This window comes from Brienomyrus brachyistius, chromosome 17, assembly GCF_023856365.1.
Source record: "Brienomyrus brachyistius isolate T26 chromosome 17, BBRACH_0.4, whole genome shotgun sequence".
In the NCBI taxonomy this organism is placed as follows: domain Eukaryota; kingdom Metazoa; phylum Chordata; class Actinopteri; order Osteoglossiformes; family Mormyridae; genus Brienomyrus; species Brienomyrus brachyistius.
In genome coordinates, this window is record NC_064549.1 from 19,085,585 (window position 1) to 19,111,138 (window position 25,554).

Here is a 25,554-nt window from a genome sequence, read left to right on the forward strand (position 1 = left end):
ATATTAGCTTCTGAACAATTCTTTAGATGTCTTGCAGTCACATTCTACACTTCAGAAAATGACTCATATGGAACATGAGTGTTCTCAAATATGTTTCTTTTCTAAATCATTCAGAGAACTTTCTTTTTACTCTTTGCAGAGAAAAGACTTTGAATGGAAAATCTAGAATATTTTCAAAGCTTGATAAAATTACATTGTCTATTTATCTTTCAGCTAGACCCAAACAAAAGCTTCACCCACCCCCATGATTGGGAAAATACCAACCAATGACAAAATTTGTTTTGATTGTTGTAAATAGGAAGTAAGCACACACACAAACATCCATCACCCAAGTGGGCATTCCAGAGAATCCTGTGTCCCACCCTACATCAATGAACTGAAGTCATTCCTGAATCCAGCTGCTAATCCGGGTTCACAGGGGAGGGGGCAGCTAGAGCCTGTCCCAGGCAGCACAGGGCAGGGTTACACCTTGGATAAGATGATCGCCCATTACAGGACACACACATTCTCAATCATGCAGCATTAAATACTATGGGCAATTTTAAGACATCACTCCATATAAAAACATAACTTCATATAACTGCATTGCTTTGGATTGCAAAATGAACGAGTATTTTGCAGAATCCAAGTCAGGTGAATTCAGTGAATTCAGGTATTCCAATCAATTCCATAGCCACAGGTGTATAAAATCAAGTACCTAGGCATGCATGCTGCTTCTACAAATATTTATGAAAGAATGGGTCGCTCTCAGAAGCTCAGTGAATTCAAGCGTGGTACCATGATAGGATGCCACCTGTACAATAAATCCATTTATGAAATTGCCTCGCTAATAAATATTCCACGGTCAACTGTTAGTGATATTATAACAAAATAGAAGCAATTGGGAACAACAACAACTCAGCCATGAAGTGGTAGGCCACGTAAAATCACAGAGCAGGGACAACGCATGCTAAGGTGCACAGTGTGCAGAAGTCGGCAACTGTCTGCAGAGTCAATAGCTACAGACCTCCAAACTTCATGTGGCCTTCAGATTAGCTCACATATTGTCATGCCCGGCTCGTCCACTCCTCGTGTGTGCCACGCCCCCTGCCTTCCCACGTGTATTTCCCTGATTGTACCCCGCTGTATCTGATTACTTTGATTAGTCTTGTCTGGTTTTAAGTCCTGGTCTTACCTGTTAGCATTGTCTGTCATTGATGTAAGTCGGCGTTTCATGTCTCCAGCTCCTTGTTTATTGATTAAACCCTCGTTAATCCCCGTATTCCGCCTGCCTGCATCCTGCTTACCCGTTTTCCCGCACGATCGCCGCTTACCTCCGCGCCCGATCGTGACACATATTATATATATATATATATATATATATATTATATAACATATTATATATTGTCTGCTGCAAATATTTTATTAAGCTCGTTGTGCACCATTTGGGGCAGCTTCAAATCTCTCCCTGCAGGTGGTTTCTTCCCCCCTTTTGCTCCACTGTCTACCTCTCCAAGGTCCGAGCTTTCTTCAGGGTCTGCGGATCTAACTGCAGGCAGCTATCGCGAAGCGAGGTCATACAGTATTCAAAACAATCTCTTCTTGCCTAATGCCTAAGACATAACAGACCCAATATGCCTCCCTCCTGGGCCTACCAATGTCTAATTTTACTTCCACACAACATTGTGGGAACAGATTGGGGATGGACTCTTCCTGATCCAACTTGACAGCGCACCAGTGCACAAAGCAAAGCCTATAAGGACATGGATGAGCAAGTCTGGTGTGGAGGAACTTGAATGGTCTGGACAGAGCCCTGAACTCAGCCCAACCGAACACCATTGGGATAAATTAGAGCAGAGACTGTAAGCCAAGCTTTCTTGTCCAACATCAGTGCCTGACCTCACAAATGCTCTCCTGGAAGAATGGTTAAAAATTCCCTTAAACACACTTCTAAACCTTGTGGACAGCCTTCCCAGAAGAGCTGAAGTTGTTATAGCTGCAAAGGGTGGGCCAGCTCCATATTAAAACCTATGTATTAAGAATGGGACGTCATTACAGTTCATGTGTATTTAAGTCAGTTGTCCAAGTTGTCTATATTGCCAAATACTTTTGGCAATATAGTGTATTTGCATGTTAAGGTATTTTGCGGATGCTTGCATCCAAAGCACAATGCACAGTGCAGTCAATCCCAGGAGCTGTTGTGGGTGAGTGGGGCCCAATGGTCAAATTACTCTGCTGACCACGGGATTTGGAATAGTGACCTTTCAGATACAACATCCTAACTTATAAAAACTGATAATCATAAATACCACAGAAAATTTAACCCAAACTTTATTCAGAATTACAAGTCCAATAGCTACGTTTCCCATAATAGACTGAATCCTGGTTAAAGACAACATGTAGAAGAAAATATGGACAATAAATTGGAGCAATCGCCTTAGAAATGCTGCCTTAAATAAAGGTGTGTGTCACAACAAATGGGAGGAAAGCATGACCCAAAATGCAGGCTGCAGTTCGAACCCCGTCACAGGGGACATTTCTAAAGGAAATCACAGGGACAGGAGTGTTGAACCGCCAACAATGACAGATCTGGAGAATGTGAGACTGGGCAGCTATTAAATACATGACTAATGAGGAGCCTACAGGAGGCAGCTGGGTGTGATTAACAAAATGGCGAGAACAAGAAGTAAGAAGCCGAAGAAATGGGTGTGACTGTTGCAGCCACGTCAGGGAGGAAAATACAGGAGGGGCATGGGATAGATGACAAGTAGTAGGGCAGGGCGTGATGGTACCCCCCCCCCCCGCCCCAAACGCTTGTCCTCTGGATACTTAAGATGCACTGGGGAGGGGACCCAGAGACAGGGATACAACACTATCATTCAGGTAAAGACAGGACAAAACAAAAGAACACAGAACCCCACCAGGATCAGGCTAGAAACACCAGGGGAACCATGAATCAGACATAGCCCTAGAACAGGACAGATAGGCAGAGCAAACATAAGGATAGAACCACCCATAATGTACCACAGAAGACAGAAGCCAGGGGGAGCAATACAAAGCCAAGGAAAGAGACAGGACAAGCAGTACAAACTAGGACCATAAGCAAACACTGGCTGAAAGCAAGAACAATTGAATGGACACAAGACAAAGCTGAGAACCAGGGCCACAAACAGACAAGACTAAGGATAGCAGGGATGATGAAGAAGAAATACTGCAGGATAGCACAGACAGCACAACAGGGGCATGAGCAAGGACCCAAGATGGGACCCAGGAAAACAGAGGAAACAAAAAAAAACACAGGGCCTGACACAACCAGAAAAACAGGAACAAGAACCACAGCAGTAAAAAAGGAAACAGAAAGGGGAGAACTGGGCAGGGAACAAAGACGGTGTGGTATATGGGGACAAACAGCTAGACATCATGAAAGGCAAGGATGACAGTCCAGGGAATCTGACAGGCTCTATAGTGCCACTAAAGGGTTGTAGTGGTTGGGGGCTCTTGGGTCCCAGCTGTTGAGGGGACTAATTCCCCCTGCTTGCGGGATGTGAGGCCCTTGACAGGCTTACAGGAACCGATGGAGGGGCAGCGTTGGCGCATACTGAGAGGCAGGCAGGGCCAGAGGGTGCTGCTTGGTGGCAAGGATGTACACCAGAACACGTATCATCATAAGGACAAAGACAGGTGCGGACATAGTAAAAGATGTCATAATATATATGACCACTTCCGGACTGTAAGCAAAGCAGGGTTTGGATGCACACCCTTCGACCGCTCGAGGTCTACGCAGCGGGCTGGATGAGCTTGCCTTCATCTGACTCTCCCTTTTTGTTGCCTGGGCCTGTTTCGTCATTGCTAGAGAGGTCAGAACACTGGAGCATGGATGGGGCAGCGTGTGGCTCAGTGTGTGCTAAGCCTGTGTCCTTGTAATCAGAAGGTCGCAGGTTCGAACCCAGCCTCAACACGTCTGCGGGTCCTTGAGCAAGACCCTTAACCCCCAGCTCCCTGGGCGCCGCTACGGATGGCAGCCCTTCGCGGTCAACTTACTACACAAAGAGCAAGTTGAGGGAGGCGTAAAGATAATTTCCCTACAGGGGATCAATAAAGTATCAATTATAATTATTACAATTGGGACAGACTGTGGGGAGGACATGGGAACATGCTGGGTGAGGTTCAGAAAAAGGTCCAGTGAGTCTGGCCTGGTCAACCTGAGGAAGACTGGGGCATTGAATGCTGGCTGGAGGTGCTGCAGAAGCCGGAGGGACTTCAGGATACAAAGGTCAGACGAGCTGTCTGGGAGTGGAAGCCTGGAGCGCTGGTGAAGCAGTCTCTCCTGGGTCTGGCACTAATGGGACAACCAGGAGCTCGTCTAGGCTGGGTGCAGCAGTGGCCACCCCTGGAGCGGGTGAGGCAGTGGCCTCCCTTGGGCTGGACCATGCAATGTCAGCTCCATGCTGAATGGTTTTGTTGCTTTCTTCCACACTTCAAAGTTGAGGAAGGAATGGCACTGACTTGCACGTCCTCCTGTGGTGACTTTCCAGAGGGAGCTGGGGTGGAAAGTGGCAGGAGGACAGCGGGTGAAGGACAGGGTTGCAGCCTTACATCTTTCTTCAATAGAAGCATCTTAGGCCATCGGCAATCCGCTGCAACTCCTGTGGAGATGAGATTGGAGAAATGGCCACCAGCCCTCAGGCAATCTGATCCAACACATTGACTGCTATGGGAGAAGCCTGCACCAGCGGATCATCACACATCCTTCAGTACAATCCCTGGAGGGTAAAGTTCTCTCATGCCCAGACACATGGGGCAGGAGTGACCTGACATGGCGAGAATGCGGCAAGCAAAGCGATTTTGCTGGGTGCTAAAGTTGCAGGCAGAGGCATCCTCCAGAGCCCATAGTCGGCAAACAAAGGGTTGGGCACGTCATCCTCAGAGCCTGTCATCTGATACCAGAGTCAGTCCTCTTCAGAAACAACCTGAACTCCTCGCCAAACAAACAATTCCTATGGCTCTTCAAGATCCTCCTGGCTATCATAGGATGCCCCATCAAGGAAGGGATTGTCATTGGGACAGCAATAATTTCAGTAGCTCTTTTGGCTTATTTGTCTTTATCTGTGCTTCTGATTAATCACATTTAATGTGTCTCACACTTTTCTTTCTAGTTTCAGTTTATTCCACACTTTTACCTGCTTCTGTTTAAAATGTAAAACCCTCAGTCATGGACTAAAAATTCTTGAAGGGTAGAATTGCATTTTTTTTTTCAAAATAGAGGTTTTATTAGTTTTAGTAATCACATTGGAAGGGAGAATGGCTCCCTACTCCTCGCATTCCTCATGATGCCAGAACTGTTACAGATTACTGCAGAGGATTGCTCTGCTCGAAACCAGGATATGGACAGTGCTATCAGGAGAGACTTGCTTACACATGCACCCTCATCCAGCAGAGAGCAACTGAGCCGAAAGGACTGACCAACACCTGGAGAACTTTCAGAACCCCCACTGGCCAACTCAAACTCTTAAAACTGAGGTAAACAAAACATGGACCAATTGATCAAGGCTGATGCAGAGCATAACAATAACCACTCATTGGGTATTATCAGGGGGCTTCTACACTGAATTGTGCCACAACAACCAGACAAGCTAATACTAGTGTTAATGTGAAAAAGTGGTTTCTATACTGTCTGGAGGACAGATTTGAAGCACTAATGCTGCTGCGGGAGCAAATGCTGCATGGCAAAGAAACTGCGGCTGATGGGCGAGTAGTGACAGCATGCAGACTGTGAAACAGCACATATGGTGGCAGAAGTGAAGCATGGCTGATGGGCAAGTGGCGACAGCATGCAGACCGTCAAACAGCATATACGGTGGCAGAAGTGAACTGTGGGTGCAGGATGGAGAGCAGCTAGTGCACACACGCTGGTCATCAGAGACTCCATCAGACACTCACACAGCTGCAATGGACTGACATGATAATTCCCGAAAGTGACAGTGCTGGATGTGATTACAGAATCCCAAAAATAGTATCAGATCAACAGACAGTTGGATTATTGTTCAACTTGGCAGAAAGAAGAATCATAAATTCTAATTGAACTAAACTGTTCGTCATGCTGAGTAAGTTGAATGTTCAATTCTTTTGGTGCTCACTCTGAACACATGGCTCAGAAAAACATGTACCATGAAGGGACTGAATATTATTAACAATCTGATTTGGGAAACCTGGGAATTTTTCAGCTTAAATGGACAGAACCCAAACATAACTGGTGGGAGAATGCTTGTCAGAAACTTCCAGTTTTGTATGCACAATTCTGTCCTGAGAGCTGAGCCACAAGACCGCACTGTAAGTCACAGAGAATGACTGCATGGAAACCACAACCCAGTATCAGCCTTGTGAGGAGAGTTTGAACACAAAGGCCTAGAATGAAAAAATCAAGGCCATGCTGCAGCCCAAACCACATGAAGTACAGGAGGACTCACTTCAGCTCCAAGCCTGTGTTGACAGCAATGTGGATGTACAGTACTTGTGCAATGAGGTTCTCCATGATTCAGTCCTGTCCTCCCACACATCCCCACACCTGGGTTTCCCAGAGAAGATGAGGAAACTGGTGTCTGCTGGAACCACACTTTCTTTTTCTGCCTCAATATTTTCTACCTCAGATTTCCCCCAAAAAGTGCCATGCCCCATCCCCTCTAAAACCATCCATCCATCCATCATCTCCCGCTTAATCCGGGGTCGGGTCGCGGGGGCAGCAGCCTCAGCAGGGAGACCCAGACTTCCCTCTCCCCGGCCACTTCGTCCAGCTCCTCTGGGGGGATCCCGAGGCGTTCCCAGGCCAGCTGAGAAACATAGTCTCTCCAGCGTGTCCTGGGTCTTCCCCGGGGTCTCCTCCCAGTGGGACATGCCAGAAATACCTCCCCAGGGAGGCGTCCCGGAGGCATCCTGATCAGATGCCCGAGCCACCTCATCTGGCTCCTCTCGATGCGGAGGAGCAGCGGCTCTACTCTGAGTCCCTCCCGAATGACTGAGCTCTAAGGGAGAGCCCAGCCACCCTGCGGAGGAAACTCATTTCGGCCGTTTGTACCCGCGATCTCGTTCTTTTGGTCACTACCCAAAGCTCATGACCATAGGTGAGGGTAGGAACGTAGATTGACTGGTAAATCGAGAGCTTCGCCTTTTGGCTCAGCTCTCTCTTCACCGTGACAGACCGATGCAGCGCCCGCATGACTGCTGACGCCCCACCGATCCGCCTGTCGATCTCCCGCTCCATCGTTCCCCCACTCGTGAACAAGATCCCGAGATACTTAAACTCCTCCAATTGGGGGAGGACCCCATCCCCAACCCGGAGAGAGCATTCTACCCTTTTCCGGCTGAGAACCATGGTCTCGGATTTGGAGGTGCTGATTCTCATCCCAGCCGCTTCGCACTCGGCTGCGAACTGCTCCAGTGAGAGCTGAAGGTCACGGCTCGATGAGGCCAACAGAACCACATCATCCGCGAAAAGCAGAGACATTAATCCTGAGGTCACCGAACCGGACGCCCTCAACGCCCTGGCTGCGCCTAGAAATTCTGTCCATAAAAACTATGAACAGAATCGGTGACAAAGGGCAGCCCTGACGGAGTCCAACCCTCACCGGAAACGAGTCCGACTTATTGCCGCCCATGCGGACCAAACTCTGGCACCGGTCATACAGGGACCGAACCGCCCTTAAAAGGGAGCCCGGTACCCCATACTCGCGGAGCACTCCCCACAGGACCCCCCGAGGGACACAGTCGAATGCCTTCTCCAAGTCCACAAAACACATGTAGACTGGTCGGGCAAACTCCCATGAACCCTCCAGAACCCTGCTGAGAGTATAGAGCTGGTCCACTGTTCCACGGCCAGGGCGAAAACCACACTGTTCCTCCTGAATCCGAGGTTCGACAATCCGGCGGACCCTCCTTTCCAGGACCCCCGAATAGACCTTGCCAGGGAGGCTGAGGAGTGTGATCCCCCTGTAGTTGGAGCACACCCTCCAGTCCCCCTTCTTAAAGAGGGGGACCACCAGCCCGGTCTGCCAATCCAGAGGCATTGCCCCCGATGTCCACGCGATGCTGCAGATGCGTGGCAACCAGGACAGCCCCGCAGCATCCAGAGCCTTGAGGAACTCTGGGCGAATCTCGTCCACCCCTGGGGCCCGGCCACCGAGGAGCTTTTTGACCACCTCAGCAACCTCCACCCCCAAGATAGGCGAGTCCACCCCCAAGTCCCCACACTCTGCTTCCATATCGGAAGGCGTGTCGGTGGGATTGAGGAGGTCTTCGAAGTACTCCCTCCACCGACCCAAAACGTCCCGAGCTGAGGTCAGCAGCGCACCATCCCCACCATAAATAGTGTTGATGCTGCACCGCTTTCCCGCCCGGAGCCGCCGGATGGTGGACCAGAATCTCCTCGAAGCCGTCCGGAAGTCGTTCTCCATGGCCTCACCAAACTCCTCCCACACCCGAGTTTTTGCCTCAGTGACCGCCAAAGCCGCATCCCGCTTGGCCTGCCGGTAGCCGTCAGCTGCGTCTGGAGTCCCACAGGCCAGAAAGGCCCGATAAGTCTCCTTCTTCAGCTTGACGGCATCCCTTATCACCGGTGTCCACCAGCGGGTTCGGGGATTGCCGCCGCGACAGGCACCGACCACCTTACGGCCGCAGCTCCGGTCAGCCGCCTCCACAATGGAGGCACGGAACATGGCCCATTCGCACTCAATGTCCCCCGCCTCCCCCGGGATATGGGAGAAGTTCTGCTGGAGGTAGGAGTTGAAACTCTCCCTGACAGGGGATTCCGCCAGACGTTCCCAGCAGACCCTCACTAAACGCTTGGGCCTGCCAGGCCTGGCCGGCTTCCTCCCCCACCAGCGGAGCCAACCCACCACCAGGTAGTGATCGGTTGACAGCTCTGCCCCTCTCTTCACCCGAGTGTCCAAAACATGCGGCCGCAAGTCCGATGACACGACTACAAAGTCGATCATCGAACTGCGGCCTAGGGTGTCCTGGTGCCAAGTGCACATATGGACACCCTTATGCCTGAACATGGTGTTCATTATGGACAGTCCGTGACGAGCACATAAGTCCAATAACAAAACACCGCTCGGGTTCAGATCGGGGGGGCCGTTCCTCCCAATCACGCCCCTCCAGGTCTCACTGTCGCTGCCCACGTGAGCATTGAAGTCCCCCAGCAGAACAAGGGAGTCCCCAGGAGGAGCGCTCTCCAACACCCCTTCCAAGGACTCCAAAAAGGGTGGGTATTCTGAACTGCTGTTTGGCGCATAAGCGCAAACAACAGTCAGGACCCGTCCCCCCACCCGAAGGTGGAGGGAAGCTACCCTCTCGTCCACTGCGGTAAACCCCAATGTACAGGCACCCAGCCTGGGGGCAATAAGTATGCCCACGCCCGCTCGGCGCCTCTCCCCGCGGGCAACTCCAGAGTGGAAAAGGGTCCAACCCGCCTCAAGGAGACTGGTTCCAGAGCCCAAACCGTGCGTCGAGGTGAGTCCGACTATATCTAGCCGGAACTTCACAACTTCGCGCACCAGCTCAGACTCTTTCCCCATCAGAGAGGTGACATTCCATGTCCCTAGAGCTAGCTTCTGCAGCCGAGGATCGGACCGCCAAGGTCCCCGCCTTTGGCCGCCGCCCAGATCACCTCGCACCCGACCCCTATGGCCCCTCCCATGGGTGGTGAGCCCATTGGAGGGGGGATCCACGTGCTTTGTTCGGGCTACGCCCGACCAGGCCTCATGGGTGTCGGCCTGGCCACCAGGCGCTCGCCATCGAGCCCCACCCCCAGGCCTGGCTCCAGGGGGGGGCCCCGGTGACCCGCGTCCGGGCAAGGGAAAACGTGGTTCCAAAATTTTCTTCATCATAAGGGGTCTTTTGAGCCGCACTTCGTCTGGTTCCTCACCCAGGACCTGTTTGCCTTGGGTGACCCTACCAGGGGCATAAAGCCCCAGACAACATAGCTCCTGGGATCATTGTAACACGCAAACCCCTCCACCACGATAAGGTGTCGGCTCCAAGAGTGGCCCCTCTAAAACCCAATTATCCTTCTCTCCCAGCATGTGCCAGAATCCTGTGTCCTCTCCCACACGGGACAGGTTCAGTTACCAGTGCTGGTATGCGTGATGGACAAATCATTACAGACAGCTACTGATATGATGTGGGTTCTACCTCCCTTTGTGCTACTCAGGACTCCTCTCAGATCAGGCTGGAATTCATAGCTCTGCCATTCCTGTCCTATTGCGTAACAGAAAGAACAGCGCATGCTCAGCCCACACATAACAGATCCAGAGACATCTCATCTGAACCATTTCAGTACTGCTTTACAATAAGACTACCGTTATAAAAGGTTTATGAATGGTTTATAATCAGGCTACTAATAAAGTTGTAATACTTTGTAAATAATTAATAGACATTAATAAACAAAGGTGTTTTTTATTGTTGAGTTACTACCAGTGGTGGCTGGTGATCTTTCAAACAGGAGAAGCTGGCTAGTCCCCCACCCTACGACCTAGTTTTAAATAAATTATCCAACTTTACTAATCTACTCATCAACGAACCTTACTAAGAAAAAAAAGAAACATACTCAAGAATGCTATATTTGTGTTTTTATTTACAGCAGGATATGTATAAATGAAAATCGAACAAAATGAAAAGACTTTATTTGTCAAAAATCCTCATGGGACTGAATTTGAAAGGCACTGATACCGAAATATAATTTTAAAACCTTTTTACTCCCAGAGATGCTGAGCTTTCCTGGAAATGACACATTGTAGCATTTGCCCAATAAACATCTGGCTTTGCTGCACTGAAATCAAAGCATATTCTGACCTGATCTGGACTGAAGATTTCTGTGCATGGTCAAAATCAGGTTTCCGGCACAGATTAGGTAGTGACAGCCCATTTACTCCCAGAGATGCTGAACTTTCCTGGAAACATTGTCTTGAAGCATTTGTCCAATAACCATCTAGCTTTGCTGCACTGAAAACTAAATACCATTGAAGTCACCACTTCAGTGGGTTTTATTGGATCGTGCAGCCATGGGAATGTAATGTATAAGAAAAAAAAAACATGTCATGACGACCTCTGCTGATTCTGAACACATTCTGGTACGCTCCTTTTAATAGCAATGTAAATACAACAGTACATATTTGGCAAAATTTTTCATAACATTTTAGAGGAGGCAGAGCTTCTCTTGAAGTATTAGAGCAGTGGCCACTGGTTACTACCATGTATAAGTGGCAAAAGGGAACCTTATTGTAAAGTGGGACCAATAAATCTAACACTACTTAATATGCAGTCTCTTTGCAATAAAGCATTTCAGCCCTTTTCAGCTTGATTTTATATTTTTAACTGAAACATGGTTAGATCAGAACTGAAGCACCATCAAATCAGTTCCCCCAAATGATTTCCCTCAATTTGTGCCATTTGACTCATTTTATGTGCTATACTGTAGCATGTAAATGAGTCGAATCATTCTTACTGGCATACACTGGACATGTCATCACAATCATCATGAAAGGTCAATTCCACTGATGTCATGGAATTGGCTGTGTCAGACCACTTTCAAAAGGGAGAATAATAGTTAACTATTTGTGGATGCATTAATGAAGTCACTTCACATAACTGCTGGTTCTGTAGATGGTTTCTGGAGCAACTTAATGCTGAAGTAATACATGCAATCTACACATTAGCTAATTTAAAGGTTACACCAGTGTTCATTAAGCAAAAAGTAACAGAAATAACGCAGCAGCTTTATAAAAAAAAGAGCAAATGCTTGAAATCAGAACGTAAGTGGAGAAAATACATCTATTATGAGAAACTTAAGCTTTTTAAAGTCAGCAAGGCTAGGTGATTTTTTTTCTCACACATCATTAATGATTACAGCAACAACATTCTATTCACTATTGTGGCTTACTAATCACAGAGTTCAGGTACCTGTCAAATGTAGATGTGACAACCCAGATGCAGCTTTGGGGGAAATTAAACTGGTTTATCTATCCATCCATTTTCCTAATCGCTTATCCTACTGGGTCGCGGGGGGTGCGAAGCCTATCCCGGAAGCAATGGGCATGAGGCAGGGAACAACCCAGAATGGGGGACCAGCCCATCGCAGGGCACACTCACAGACCATTCACTCTCACACGCACACCTACGGGCAATTTAGCAATTCCAATTAGCCTCAGCATTTTTTTGGACTGTGGGGGGAAACCGGAGTACCCGGAGGAAACCCCACGACGACATGGGGAGAACATGCAAACTCCACACACAAGTGACCCAGGCGGAGACTCGAACCTGGGTTAAACTGGTTTATAAATTAGAAAACAGAGTAATAGAAACAAAAGGGAATGCAGTGGACCACAGTAGAACACTAGGAGAACAAAGCTCTGTAAAACACAGATCACCATAGGATACATTTAGATGTTAACAATGACCGGTCAGGGGAACATAAAACAAATAGATACTAAATAGACAGGTAATGAGAGCACGGAGCTGGTGTGACTAATTAGAGGACATATGGAAGAGGAAACAGGCTTGCTAGCTGAGACCTCTGCTGGCTAGACAGGGACAAAACAGGTTAGATGGAGACGGAGCACAACTGTACTTCCCAAGTTGTTCTGAGCAAAAGGGTGCAATCAAATTAGACAATTAGACAGAAAATCAAATTAGACAAGCAATTAATTCCAATAAGTTGAACTGTACCCCCGCTTGCTCACTTGATATTTTACTCATATCTTAACAGTGGTGGACTGTGAATCACCAAGGGAGATTCCCATGGGTGTTGTGATCTTCGAGACATCCAGAAACAGCACTTTGTTTGGCTCTAGGATCTACTACACCTGCAAAGACCCTCTGTACCAGATTCATCCTAGGATTAACAGTAAGATTATCCTTGATAATGTTTTCTTCCCATTTATCCTGACATTTTTCTTAGAGTTTATTTGAAATACAGGTACCTATGTCTGTGGAGAGACAGGAGAGTGGACCAACAAAGAAATTGGAAGCAAACTTCCATCATGTCTGCCAGGTAAACTTCCTCCATTTCATTGTATAATGGCCAATGCTTTTATGGCAGAAATGCATGCTGTAGTTGTCAGTGAGTTAGGTTATTGTGACAAACGTCCAGGACAGTGCGTTTGAAGTCTATGTGCTTTTCTCATGATACATGTACTAGTGTTTTGTAAAAATTTGTGTATCCATTCCAAGTAACCTGAGCGAGATGCAGTAGTGATCACTGTGAGATTTATTGGTCATTGAATTGGTCATTGAAGATCAATAATTCAAAGTTCAGGATCATTCGGGGACTTAAATTCAACTCAGTTCGCTTTCAGATTCCATAATTTACTCACAGGGATTCACCTGTGTAAGTTATTCTTGCTTATTCTCCTTAAACATACAAAATTCAGTCCTGTCTCCTTTTTATTTATACTTGCAAAATCAATTTAGTAGGTAAAACTTATGGGATTATATATTTCACCAGGATCACAGTGGTCAGTCTAATGTTAACGTTTACTGTATGTAAATTTTTTTAGTGTAGATGAAAAGTCCACACACACATATTAATCCCAAACTTTTTTGCGTGGATGCCAAATGTATGTGTCTCCAGCATGCGGGAAGCCGGAGCAAGCTTTGCCATCCTTGTTGAAGAGGATTGTGGGAGGGCACATAGCATCCCCAGGTCAGTTCCCCTGGCAGGTGCTACTCCTGGTGGAGGATGCCACCCGTGTTCCTGAAGACCGCTGGTTTGGAAGTGGGGCGCTGATCTCTGACTTGTGGGTACTGACAGCTGCCCACGTTCTGCGCTCACAGCGCCGCGATGCCTCTGTGGTCCCCGTGGCACCAGAGTATGTGCAGGTCTACATGGGCCTTCACCGTATCCACAGCAAACACCTGGCCCTCAACCGTTCCATTGAGAAACTAGTATTGCACCCACACTTTGACCCCCGCAACTACAACAATGACATCGCCTTGGTCAAGATGAGCCAGAGAGTGCTGATGAATGCACTCGTCCTGCCAGTATGCCTGCCTCCCCATGGCCAGAGTCGTAGTGAGCTGCTGCCCAACATGCTTGGTTTGGTTGCTGGATGGGGAATATCAAACCTTAACACATCCATTGACAGTATGGTGACCTCTGATACAGGTGTCGTAACTGATATGTTGCAATATGTGAAACTGCCAGTGGTGGCAAAGGAGGAATGCCAATCTAGCTATGCTTCTAGGTCTGGAAAGTACAACATTACAGACAATATGTTCTGTGCGGGATTTTTTGAGGGTGGGCGTGACACATGCTTAGGTGACAGCGGAGGAGCATTTGTAATGGTGGATCCTGATACTGGGAGGTGGGTTGCTCAGGGACTGGTGTCTTGGGGGGGCCCAGAAGATTGTGGAAGCCAGCGTGTCTATGGAGTTTACACCAAACTGTCCAACTATGTCGAATGGCTGCAGAGTCACCTGAATCTGGGAAGTTGGTGGTAAAGTATTCATAGGAAAAACATATTTCTGTGGGGAACAAAACAACAGTATACTCACTTTGAAAATTACACTCCAATTCTTTCCATATACAGTATATTCTATATGTTACTTAAGTAATTTTTACTTTAGAGTACATATTTGTAATGTTTTAGTAGCATCCATCCGTCTTCCATAACTAATCAACCAGTAGAGGGCCACAGGAATCCTGGAACCAGCTGACACATACTTCACGTACACACATTCAGACACAGAGCCATTTAGAGGCATACGTATGTTTTGCAAAAGAAACCTACAGAAAAGTCATACAAGCATGGGGAAACCATGCAAACTCTACACAGACACTAATTTATAGGTATGCGTACAGCCACAGTACCTTTAGCACCATACTCCTAATATTTCACAGGAAATTGCACCTAAACATGAATTCTGAGCAGTTTTGCATAATATTCCAAGCTATCAAAGTTAGCCCTATATTTTCTCTATTTAATCCAGACTGAATTGTGTATAGCATAATTGCATCTTAAGTGAAATTATCTTTATTTGTCATTTTTCTGACAATACTTATTGACATAAATAAATGTGTTTTAAAGCAATGCTTTTGTTTTTTGGAGCTTATGGTGATTACCATACCCAGACATCAGCTGTGTACATGAATGAGTTGAAAATGATTGAAAATAGGGTAGTTTGTTTATAAGGTTCAAACAAGACAATTTCATAAGTAAAAACATCTGTCAGTCCATCTACCATCTAACTGCTTATGCTGCTCTGGGTTGTAGAGAAGTAAAAATATTGAACATATTTCATTAAAAGCATGCTGTACTGTTGCAGTTGGAAGTTTACGTACACTTAGGTTGAAGTCATTAAAACTCTTTCATCCACTCCTCAGATTTTGTTAATTTGATTACAGTTTGAGTGGGTCAAAAATTTGCATACATTTTGTCGATATTTGGTAGTGTAACAGGGTGGATTCCTTACAACCTTTTAAACATCTTGTCCCCGAACAATCAACCTGCCCCTAATTAGCGTTACCCAATGTTTTTTTAAAATAATTTTTTATTCATCCACATGTGACATATATACATAACATATCAAATTGTATCTCTGTAGCCAGTAGTATGTTAACTAATACCCTATGCCATAGAACTGTGGATGGGAGGGGGGCGCAAAGCGAAACAACTCCCAGGTTGAGGGTGTGCATAAATGTGTTGTGGAACCAGAGCATGTGAGTGGAGCAGAGTGATGAGAATTTCCACTAATCGCACATGCAGTTGTATGATCCCCCCACTGCCAGCCACTAAAGATTACTCATGGGAGTTTCTTACACAAAAATGTTCAGAGGGCAGGAAAAATTAGGAGAAATGTTTGGTTCATAGACATAACAAATCGGATTGTTGAGGTGGTGGGTCTAAGCAAATAAGAGGCAGGACCAACCAATCAGATGTCTTGGTCTCGCCTCTTCTAGCTGTCTGGACCCACTTCCTCAACAATCTGATTGGTTATGTCTGTGAACCAATCATTTTTCCTTTTGCCCTCAGAACATTTTCGTGTAAGTAAAACTCCCCAGAGCCTCCAGATTGCTCCCCACTCCGGTAAATTTTCACCCTGCTTTTTCACCTTCAATTTATGTTTTTCAAATGAGAGCAATAGGAAACCTATTTTAGCCTTTTTTGGGTTTTTTTTCTTCAGACACCGAAAGAAACATGAAGCAAAACACAGACATTACACAATAGGGGGCATGAAAGGTCAACTGCTTCCAAAGGGGGTATGACAGCTTAGGTTAACTGTGGGTAACTGTAACTGTGGGTATTCCCAGGGTGGGTGCCCCTGGAGTGGTGTAGTCAACCTGTACCATTCTCTCAAGCCACAGTACCATTTTTAAGGATTTTAAAACCTTGCACCACATAAAAAAAACAAAAAAGTTGCGTCTTACTGTTAAAGTTTCATTCCATAGCTGCACAGGTGAATTGAATGAGTAAATGCAGCATACACCAAATAATATTCCTCCTCAAAAAACCGAAGGCAGTATTTAAATAATGCAATACAACTTCAAATACAACAGTATAAATAGAGGCGCACCAATTCGATATTTGGGTCAGTGTCGGTACCGATCCATACCTAGTTCACATCCTTAAGACTATTAAATACATTTAAACAAATAACACCAACATGTACTTACCATTTTACTGTCTTTTTCCAATATTTTGCCTGATAGCACAGAAATCGTGATTAAACAATGGACATGTGCCACTAACATTTGTGAGTATTTTATTGTGGGGTTCACCGGTCGACTTTCGGTGTGCTTCTCGGTGGAACTAGATTGACATCATTACCTGGCCCAATGTGGACTTCCTGTCTGTCAGTGGATGTGCCTCACAGAATATCATGCAGCCAGACCCTTCTCCCTCGAGCCATCTCTTGTTAATCTCATTTCCTCTGTATTTAAGTGCCTCTCAGTATTGTACTGTCTAGTTCTGTCATTGTTGCTTGTTCGTGCTCCTGTACTCGTCTTGCCTGCCTAATAAATTCCCGAGAGGGGTTTCACTGCAACCCTGCAGCACGCTAGGTCATGGTATGACATTCAGTTATTGGTGCATGCATGTTATATTTACAAAGAACACATATACAGTATAGTGGCAGTAATCAGGCCTCTAGTGAAGAAGCCAAGTTTGGATACACATGAGCTCAGCAATTACAGATATATCTCGAACGTACCATTTTTGTAAAAAGTCCTGGAGAAGATAGTTGCTGCTGCTGAGGGCACCACCAAGGCCTGCAAGCACAGGGAAACAAAAACCAAACCAAGACACAGAACAAGGGGGAAAACACACAGTCAGAAAACAAGGAATAGGACAGGCAGAGCCAGGAGGTGGAACAAGAGGGGAACAATGGCAGATAAACATGGTGAGCTGGGGCAGGACTGCCAGAAAAGGAAATACTGCAGGGGACAGAACTTGAGAACTAAAGGCTGACAGATGAAGGACAGGGCTAGGGATGGACAAATTGGGGCCAGGACACGGGAACTGAGGGACAGACCCAGGGATGAACATGTTAGAGACAGGACACTGAATCTGAGGGACAAAACCAAGGGCAGGAAGTAGAGACCCACGCAGAGTAGGGGAAGAGTGCATGGACTAATGAGGGGCTAAAGAGTTGGATAGCTTGGCTGAGCAGTGGCACAACTGGAGATGGAGGTAGACCCAGTGGGCAACTGAGGAGTGAAGAATGGGTGCTGGAGGAAGACAAGAAGACTGATGGATGGATACTAGAGGGCAATGAGGGCCTGGAGCTGGATGGCGAGGAGGGGACTGCAGAACCCAATCCGTCATGGCCGGTCAAGATGCTCTAAAATGCAAATGAGGACAAAGGATACGATCAAGAAACCCTGTGAAGACAAAGAAAGGCTGTGGAACCCATGCGGGAGTCTGGAACAAACATGCCCATCACCCTCCACAGCCTAGCATTCGGCTTGCAAACATACAGTCAATGGAGAACAAGCTGAAGAATCTCAAAGCAAGACTGACTTTCTAACAGGATGTGAGAGACTAACATTCTGTGTTTTACTGAGACATAGCTGTCTCGTCTAGTGCCGGATCAAGCAGTGTCTCTGTCAGACACAGTTTGATTCTCCATTTTCCACATGGACAGAATGCGAGAGGCTAAGAAATCTGAAGATGGGGGAATCTGTTTCGTGGGGAACACTAAGTGGTGCGAGGCAAACAGTGTTTCTGTTCCCTCTCGCTCCTGCTCACTTCATCTGGAACATGACAATTAAGTGCTGTTTATTCAACCTGTCTCATGAGTTCAGTTCAATTATCCCCCGGGTGGTTTACATCCCACCCCATGCAGACACAGACATGGCTTTGTCTGAATTAGACAATGTGCTTAGTGCAACCGAAAACAAACACCAGGGTGCAGTGCTCAGCATGGTGGGGGACTTCAGTGAAGTTATGCCGAACTTTCACCAACACGTCAAATGTCCAACAAAGATTGGATCACAAAACTATTTTACTCATGCCGAAACATAAACAAATGATTCCATAGGAAGCTCGAGTCATGAGAGGTGAATTTCTGCCCGATCAGAAGCCACACTACAGGATTCACTCGATGCCATAGACTGGGACATGAGTAGATGGCATCAATGACTGTGAATGTAGCGGTTCACTTTGTTACTATGTTGGCAGATGATATGATCCCCACTGTGCTGCTCTCCTAATGGTGTTAAATAACCATAAGTAGACAGCCAGCCAAACTCCCTCAGTAAACAACACAAGAGTCAGCACATAGCTTTCTTGCTGTTTAATATTGACTCTTATAGAGCATGTTGGTATGGTAAATGAGTAAAACTGAAATAACAGAAATAATTATATTAGAACATAACAACAACAACAAATTTATTTTTATATAGCGCATTATCACAACATTGCATTGTCTCAAAGCGCTTTACAGTATCCTCACCCAAAGCCCCCAGTGAGTAAGCCATAGGCGACAGTGGCAAGGAAAAACTCCCTGGAAGGAAGAAACCTTGAGAGGGACCAGACTCAAAGGGGAAGCCCATCCTCCAGGGGCCGGCAGGGATAGTCAAATAGAGAGAGGAGAGCAAGGAAGATAAGCCAATGCCGAAGCCGAGTCTTCTTCCAATTGCCAGGCAACCAGAGGTAAGGCAGCGGGTCATACATGGAACATAAAACATACATAAACATATATTCTGTAAGGCATCACAGGTAAGAGATATTAAATGGTACATTGGGCGGAGCTTAATTTTGCTCCGCTTCTGACGTCATAAGCGCGAGGAGGCGTATCCTTTATTCTGATTGGTTGGGGGCTAAATGCTTATGCCACGTGTTGCCGATAGGGGGACATATGGTTTGGGAGATTGCCGTTAAACTTTAATAGAATAAAAATACATTACATGTATTTTATTAATGTTTTTTTTATTACGTTTAGGAATAATAAAACATAGCAGGATGAATGCGGAGTGCCAGTTATTTCAAATAAACCCCTATAACCATAACGTTTTTTAAGTAATGAAGCATTTTCCTGCCAATGTGAATAATAAAGTAAAGCGCTCTGAGCATTTTCTGGGGGTGGGGCTCGATGGCGAGCGCCTGGTGGACAGGCCTACACCCATGGGGCCTGGTCGGGCGCTGCCCGAACAAGGCACGTGGGTCCCCCCTCCAATGGGCTCACCACCCATGGGAGGGGCCATAGGAGTCGGGTGCGAGGTGATCTGGGCGGCGGCCAAAGGCGGGGAGCTAGCTCTAGGGACATGGAATGTCACCTCTCTGATAGGGAAAGAGCCTGAGCTGGTGCGCGAAGTTGTGAAGTTCCGGCTAGATATAGTCGGACTCACCTCGACGCACGGCTTGGGCTCTGGAACCAGTCTCCTTGAGGGGGGTTGGACCCTTTTCCACTCTGGAGTTGCCCGCGGGGAGAGGCGCCAAGCGGGCGTGGGCATACTTATTGCCCCCAGGCTGGGTGCCTGTACATTGGGGTTTACCGCAGTGGACGAGAGGGTAGCCTCCCTCCGCCTTCGGGTGGGGGGATGGGTCCTGACTGTTGTTTGCGCTTATGCGCCAAACAGCAGTTCAGAATACCCACCCTTTTTGGAGTCCTTGGAAGGGGTGTTGGAGAGCGCTCCTCCTGGGGACTCCCTTGTTCTGCTGGGGGACTTCAATGATCACGTGGGCAGCGACAGTGAGACCTGGACGGGCGTGACTGGGAGGAACGGCCCCCCCGATCTGAACCCGAGCGGTGTTTTGTTATTGGACTTATGTGCTCGTCACGGACTGTCCATAATGAACACCATGTTCAAGCATAAGGGTGTCCATATGTGCACGTAGCACCAGGACACCCTAGGCCGCAGTTCGATGATCGACTTTGTAGTCGTGTCGTCGGACTTGCGGCCGCATGTTTTGGACACTCGGGTGAAGAGAGGGGCGGAGCTGTCAACCGATCACTACCTGGTGGTGGGTTGGCTCCGCTGGTGGGGGAGGAAGCCGGCCAGGCCTGGCAGGCCCAAGCGTATAGTGAGGGTCTGCTGGGAACGTCTGGCGGAATCCCCTGTCAGGGAGAGTTTCAACTCCTACCTCCAGCAGAACTTCTCCCATATCCTGGGGGAGGCGGGGGACATTGAGTCCGAATGGGCCATGTTCCGTGCCTCCATTGTGGAGGCGGCTGACCGGAGCTGCGGCCGGTGGTCGGTGCCTGTCGCGGCGGCGGTGGACAGCGGTGGTAAGGGATGCCGTCAAGCTGAAGGAGTCTTATCAGGCCTTTCTGGCCTGTGGGACTCCAGACGCAGCTGACGGCTACCGGCAGGCCAAGCGGGATGCGGCTTTGGCGGTCGCTGAGGCAAAAACTCGGGTGTGGGAGGAGTTCGGTGAGGCCATGGAGAACGACTTCCGGACAGCTTCGAGGAGATTCTGGTCCACCATCCGGCGGCTCCGGGCGGGAAAGCGGTGCAGCATCAACACTATTTATCGTGGGGATGATGCGCTGCTGACCTCAGCTCGGGACGTTTTGGGTCAGTGGGGGGAGTACTTCGAAGACCTCCTCAATCCCACCGACACGCCTTCCGATATGGAAGCAGAGTGTGGGGACTTGGGGGTGGACTCGCCTATCTCGGGGGTGGAGGTCACTGAGGTGGTCAAAAAGCTCCTCGGTGGCCGGGCCCCAGGGGTGGATGAGATTCGCCCAGAGTTCCTCAAGGCTCTGGATGCTGCGGGGCTGTCCTGGTTGACACGCATCTACAGCATCGTGTGGACATCGGGGGCAGTGCCTCTGGATTGGCAGACCGGGGTGGTGGTCCCCCTCTTAAAGAAGGGGGACCAGAGGGTGTGCTCCAACTACAGGGGGATCACACTCCTCAGCCTCCCTGGCAAGGTCTATTCGGGGGTCCCGGAAAGGAGGGTCCGCCGGATTGTCGAACCTCGGATTCAGGAGGAGCAGTGTGGTTTTCGCCCTGGCCGTGGAACAGTGGACCAGCTCTATACTCTCAGCAGGGTTCTGGAGGGTTCATGGGAGTTTGCCCGACCAGTCTACATGTGTTTTTTGGACTTGGAGAAGGCATTCGACCGTGTCCCTCGGGGGGTCCTGTGGGGAGTGCCCCGGGAGTATGGGGTACCGGGCTCCCTTTTCAGGGCGGTTCGGTCCCTGTATGACCGGTGCCAGAGTTTGGTCCGCATGGGCGGCAATAAGTCGGACTCGTTTCCGGTGAGGGTTGGACTCCATCAGGGCTGCCCTTTGTCACCGATTCTGTTCATAGTTTTTATGGACAGAATTTCTAGGCGCAGCTGGGGCGTTGAGGGCGTCCGGTTCGGTGACCTCAGGATTAATGTCTCTGCTTTTTGCGGATGATGTGGTTCTGTTAGCCTCATCGAACCGTGACCTTCAGCTCTCACTGGAGCAGTTCGCAGCCGAGTGCGAAGCGGCTGGGATGAGAATCAGCACCTCCAAATCCGAGACCATTGTTCTCATTCGGAAAAGGGTAGAATGCTCTCTCCGGGTTGGGGATGGGGTCCTCCCCTAATTGGAGGAGTTTAAGTATCTCGGGATCTTGTTCACGAGTGGGGGAACGATGGAGCGGGAGATTGACAGGCGGATCGGTGCGGCGTCAGCAGTCATGCAGGCGCCGCATCGTTCTGTCATGGTGAAGAGAGAGCTGAGCCAAAAGGCGAAGCTCTCGATTTACCAGTCGATCTACGTTCCTACCCTCACCTATGGTCATGAGCTATGGGTAGTGACCGAAAGAACGAGATCGCGGGTACAAGTGGCCGAAATAAGTTTCCTCCGCAAGGTGGCTGGGCTCTCCCTTAGAGATAGGGTGAGGAGTTCAGTCATTCGGGAGGGACTCAGAGTAGAGCCGCTGCTCCTCCGCATCGAGAGGAGCCAGATGAGGTGGCTCGGGCATCTGATCAGGATGCCTCCGGGACGCCTCCCTGGGGAGGTATTCCGGGCATGTCCCACTGGGAGGAGACCCTGGGGAAGACCTAGGACACGCTGGAGAGACTATGTCTCTCGGCTGGCCTGGGAACGCCTCGGGATCCCCCCAGAGGAGCTGGACAAAGTGGCCGGGGAGAGGGAAGTCTGGGTCTCCCTGCTGAGGCTGCTGCCCCCGCGACCCGACCCCGGATTAAGCGGGAGATGATGGATGGATGGATGGATAATCTATTTGTAATTAAAATAAAAGTCAATCTCTAACACAACACCCCCGGATACATTTAGCGACAGGGTGGGTGGTGTAGGAACGGCCAAGAATTTAGGACACATTTTGCTCTTTTTGCGCTATTTTTAATTAGTATGAGTGGGATATAAATCATTTAGACAATGAGAATTGAGGAAGAACCTAAACAACAGTGTATCAGGCTCAGTAATGGCTCGACAAACAGCGCAGTTCTGGTACGTATGACAACAACGGGGACACATGCTGCTCTTTTATTTCAAATAAGCCCCTTTAACCACATCGTTTAAGCAATGAAACTCTTTTTCAAAAGCAAAAACTATTTAAAATAAAACATCTTAAGCATTTCGACAACAAGAATCAAGGAATAACGCGGGCGATCCTTGTTAAAATAACTCTCGCTCTCTCTCTCCATGTCGCGCTTGTGCGTGCAGCCACGATACCCACACACCACTAGTCATGTGTCGGTCGCGAACGAAACGGCTCTTTGAAGTGAACGATCGGAGCCGGCTCCTGCCTGTGAGCCGGAGTCAGAGCCGCTTTTTTATTTTCTCTATTTTTTTTCCAAGCCGCACGGATTTCTCAACCACACGATGCGTGTCTGCTGTGAGCAGGAGGGGAAGGGGCGGTGATAAAGCCCAAGTCAAACGCACCCTGTAAGTCTTAAGTCGTCTTGCTCTCGTGAGGTTTTTGTACCATGTGACATGGTGACGTTTTGCAGTGCCGTCTGAAGTCGGAAAAAAAATCTAACCATGATGTATTTAGACCGAGAGCCCAGAGGGGTCAGCCTAGCTGAAAACGAACCAATTTCCCTTAGTGTAATCTTACTGGGGGCATATGACAGTTCATCAGAATGGATGTCTGCCGGGTCCGTGGTGGTGGGTGTGGCTGTGAGGGGTGTGGAAATGAATTCAAAATTATTGAGCTAGGTCAGCTGATATCCGAACCAAATGAAACTAGTTGGAACTTGTTCTGTATCAACCCAGGTATCATGAATGAGCGTTGCCAGACAGTTTAGTGCATTTAGGCAGCATTTAGTGACACGCATCAAAACACATTTTTAAAAAACTTTGACAGAGTAAAGTCTTAGTTATTTTAATAAATACGTTTTTTCAGTAAATGTTTATTCACGCGCATGCACACAAACACACACACCCCGGAGGTCGGGGGGCTTTAGAGTTTAACTTTAGGTTGCTGATAGCAATGTGTGATCAAAGCACCCTAACTTAGTCGTTTACCAACTTATCGCGAAAAAACAGACAGAAATAGACTTGTACATTTTTTTTTTTTTTTATATTCCCTCCACCACCCCCCCTCTGCGGAGGACTACTTTATTTCTGTTTATTTATTCTTTTTTTATTTATTTCCTCAAGAGAGGGAGAGAGAGGGGGACAGAAGGACGAAAACAGAGAAGAAGGGAAATAGAGAGGGAGTGAGGGAAAAGAGAAAAAAAAAAAGGAAAAGAAGAAAGAAAACCACAGATAATCTGCTACAATACCTGCTGATGAGAGAAAACAACAACCAACATCTGTACGAATCACAATGAGAATGTTAAGGAGCAACAGCCGATCAAGACAGTGTGTGTCTGAGAACCTGTGTGTACACCTGTATGTGTCTGTGAGAACCTGTGTGTACACCTGTATGTGTCTGTGAGTACCTGTTTGTACCCCTGTGTGCACACCTGTGTATGTGAGCGCGCTGGTGTTCAAAAGGTTACTCCATGTAAATGTCTAGTAGTGTGTGTGGAGAGCCACAGCCCCATCCCCAAGGACATGAAGCCGACACGGAGGAGGCCCGGACCCCAGATATCCAGAGGCCCCCCAGGGCATGGGAGCCCCTGGAGGACCGCCGCAAGAAGAATAGCAGCCCCTCACCCAGAAAAGGGCAGAAGAGAGCTCCGGAGGGAGGCCATCCAGCAGCTACAGTGCAGGAGCCCCAGGGGGCCGTGGCGGCGAGCCCGCAGGCTCCGCCAGTGGCTGGCCCCACCAGGGCAGACCAGGCCCTGGGCCCAGAGATCCAAGGGCCCCCCCACCCCCCAGCAAGGGCCCGACAGAGCCAGGAGGGCCAGATCCCGCCAGGCAACCGCCGAGGGTGAGCCAGCACCCACCCCAGCACCCAGCCCCGGACAACGAGAACCACTAACGCACCAGCGGCCGGGGGCCCCATCCACCGGCAGGGAGTGTGGCGGGGGGGAATAGAGCCCGAGATGTTATTTCGGGTGGAGTCTAGGACCCAACCTGACACATGCGTATAGACAAACAGGCATACACATATACAAGCATACGTTCCCACCCTCATGCACACATAAACAAATATTTACACATTCATCCAACATGGAGACACACAGAAATGAACGCTGTACACATACTCTCAATCCCCATATATACCCCATTTTTTTCCTCTGGCGAGGAGACCAGAAGACCACCCCGGACCCCGCAGCAGCCGAGAAGCCCACCAGTCCAGACCCCGACCAGACGGCCAGCTCTTCCTCTCTCAGCCCCCCAGCCCCAAATGGCGAACGGAGAACGGGGGTGTGAAAAGACCCCCTGCAGACCAACAGTTGGTGTTAGCTCGGCCCCTCACCAGAACCCTCAATGTCTATGTGCAATTAAAATTGAGATGTGGGCCCTGGCACCAGAGGTAAGTCTGAATGAACAGACCGCCCTCTGGATGCCATACTGTGTGCCCACCCCCAAGGCCCTAAATGTGTGTGTCATGAGAGAGTCAGTGATGAGTGTCTAAGTTGTGATGTATGATTGAGATGTATGATTGAGATGCAGGTGGTCGCGAGGGGACAGAGGAGGGATACCTCCCCTGTATCCCAGCAACGCACCTGCACCTCAAAGCCCTACGTGTGTGGTGGCGTGATGGAGCGGGAGGAGGGAGGCACTTTGGGATGGGGAGGACAGGAA

General features: G+C 48.5%; 1 protein-coding gene across 2 annotated transcripts in view; it reads left to right on the forward strand.

Moving 5' to 3' along the window:
* Positions 1 to 25,554, forward strand: part of masp1 (MBL associated serine protease 1) — a 55,987-nt gene that overhangs the window by 28,849 nt on the left and 1,584 nt on the right. The window contains exons 9-11 of one of the 2 annotated variants that reach the window (XM_048980096.1): positions 12,737 to 12,874; positions 12,947 to 13,021; positions 13,601 to 25,282. In XM_048980096.1, the coding sequence (XP_048836053.1) occupies positions 12,737 to 12,874; positions 12,947 to 13,021; positions 13,601 to 14,469 (1,082 nt within the window). In that variant the 3' untranslated portion in view covers positions 14,470 to 25,282. Of the gene's footprint in view, positions 1 to 12,736; positions 12,875 to 12,946; positions 13,022 to 13,600; positions 25,283 to 25,554 lie in introns of those variants that run through there. The other variant, XM_048980098.1, reaches the window with a different exon arrangement.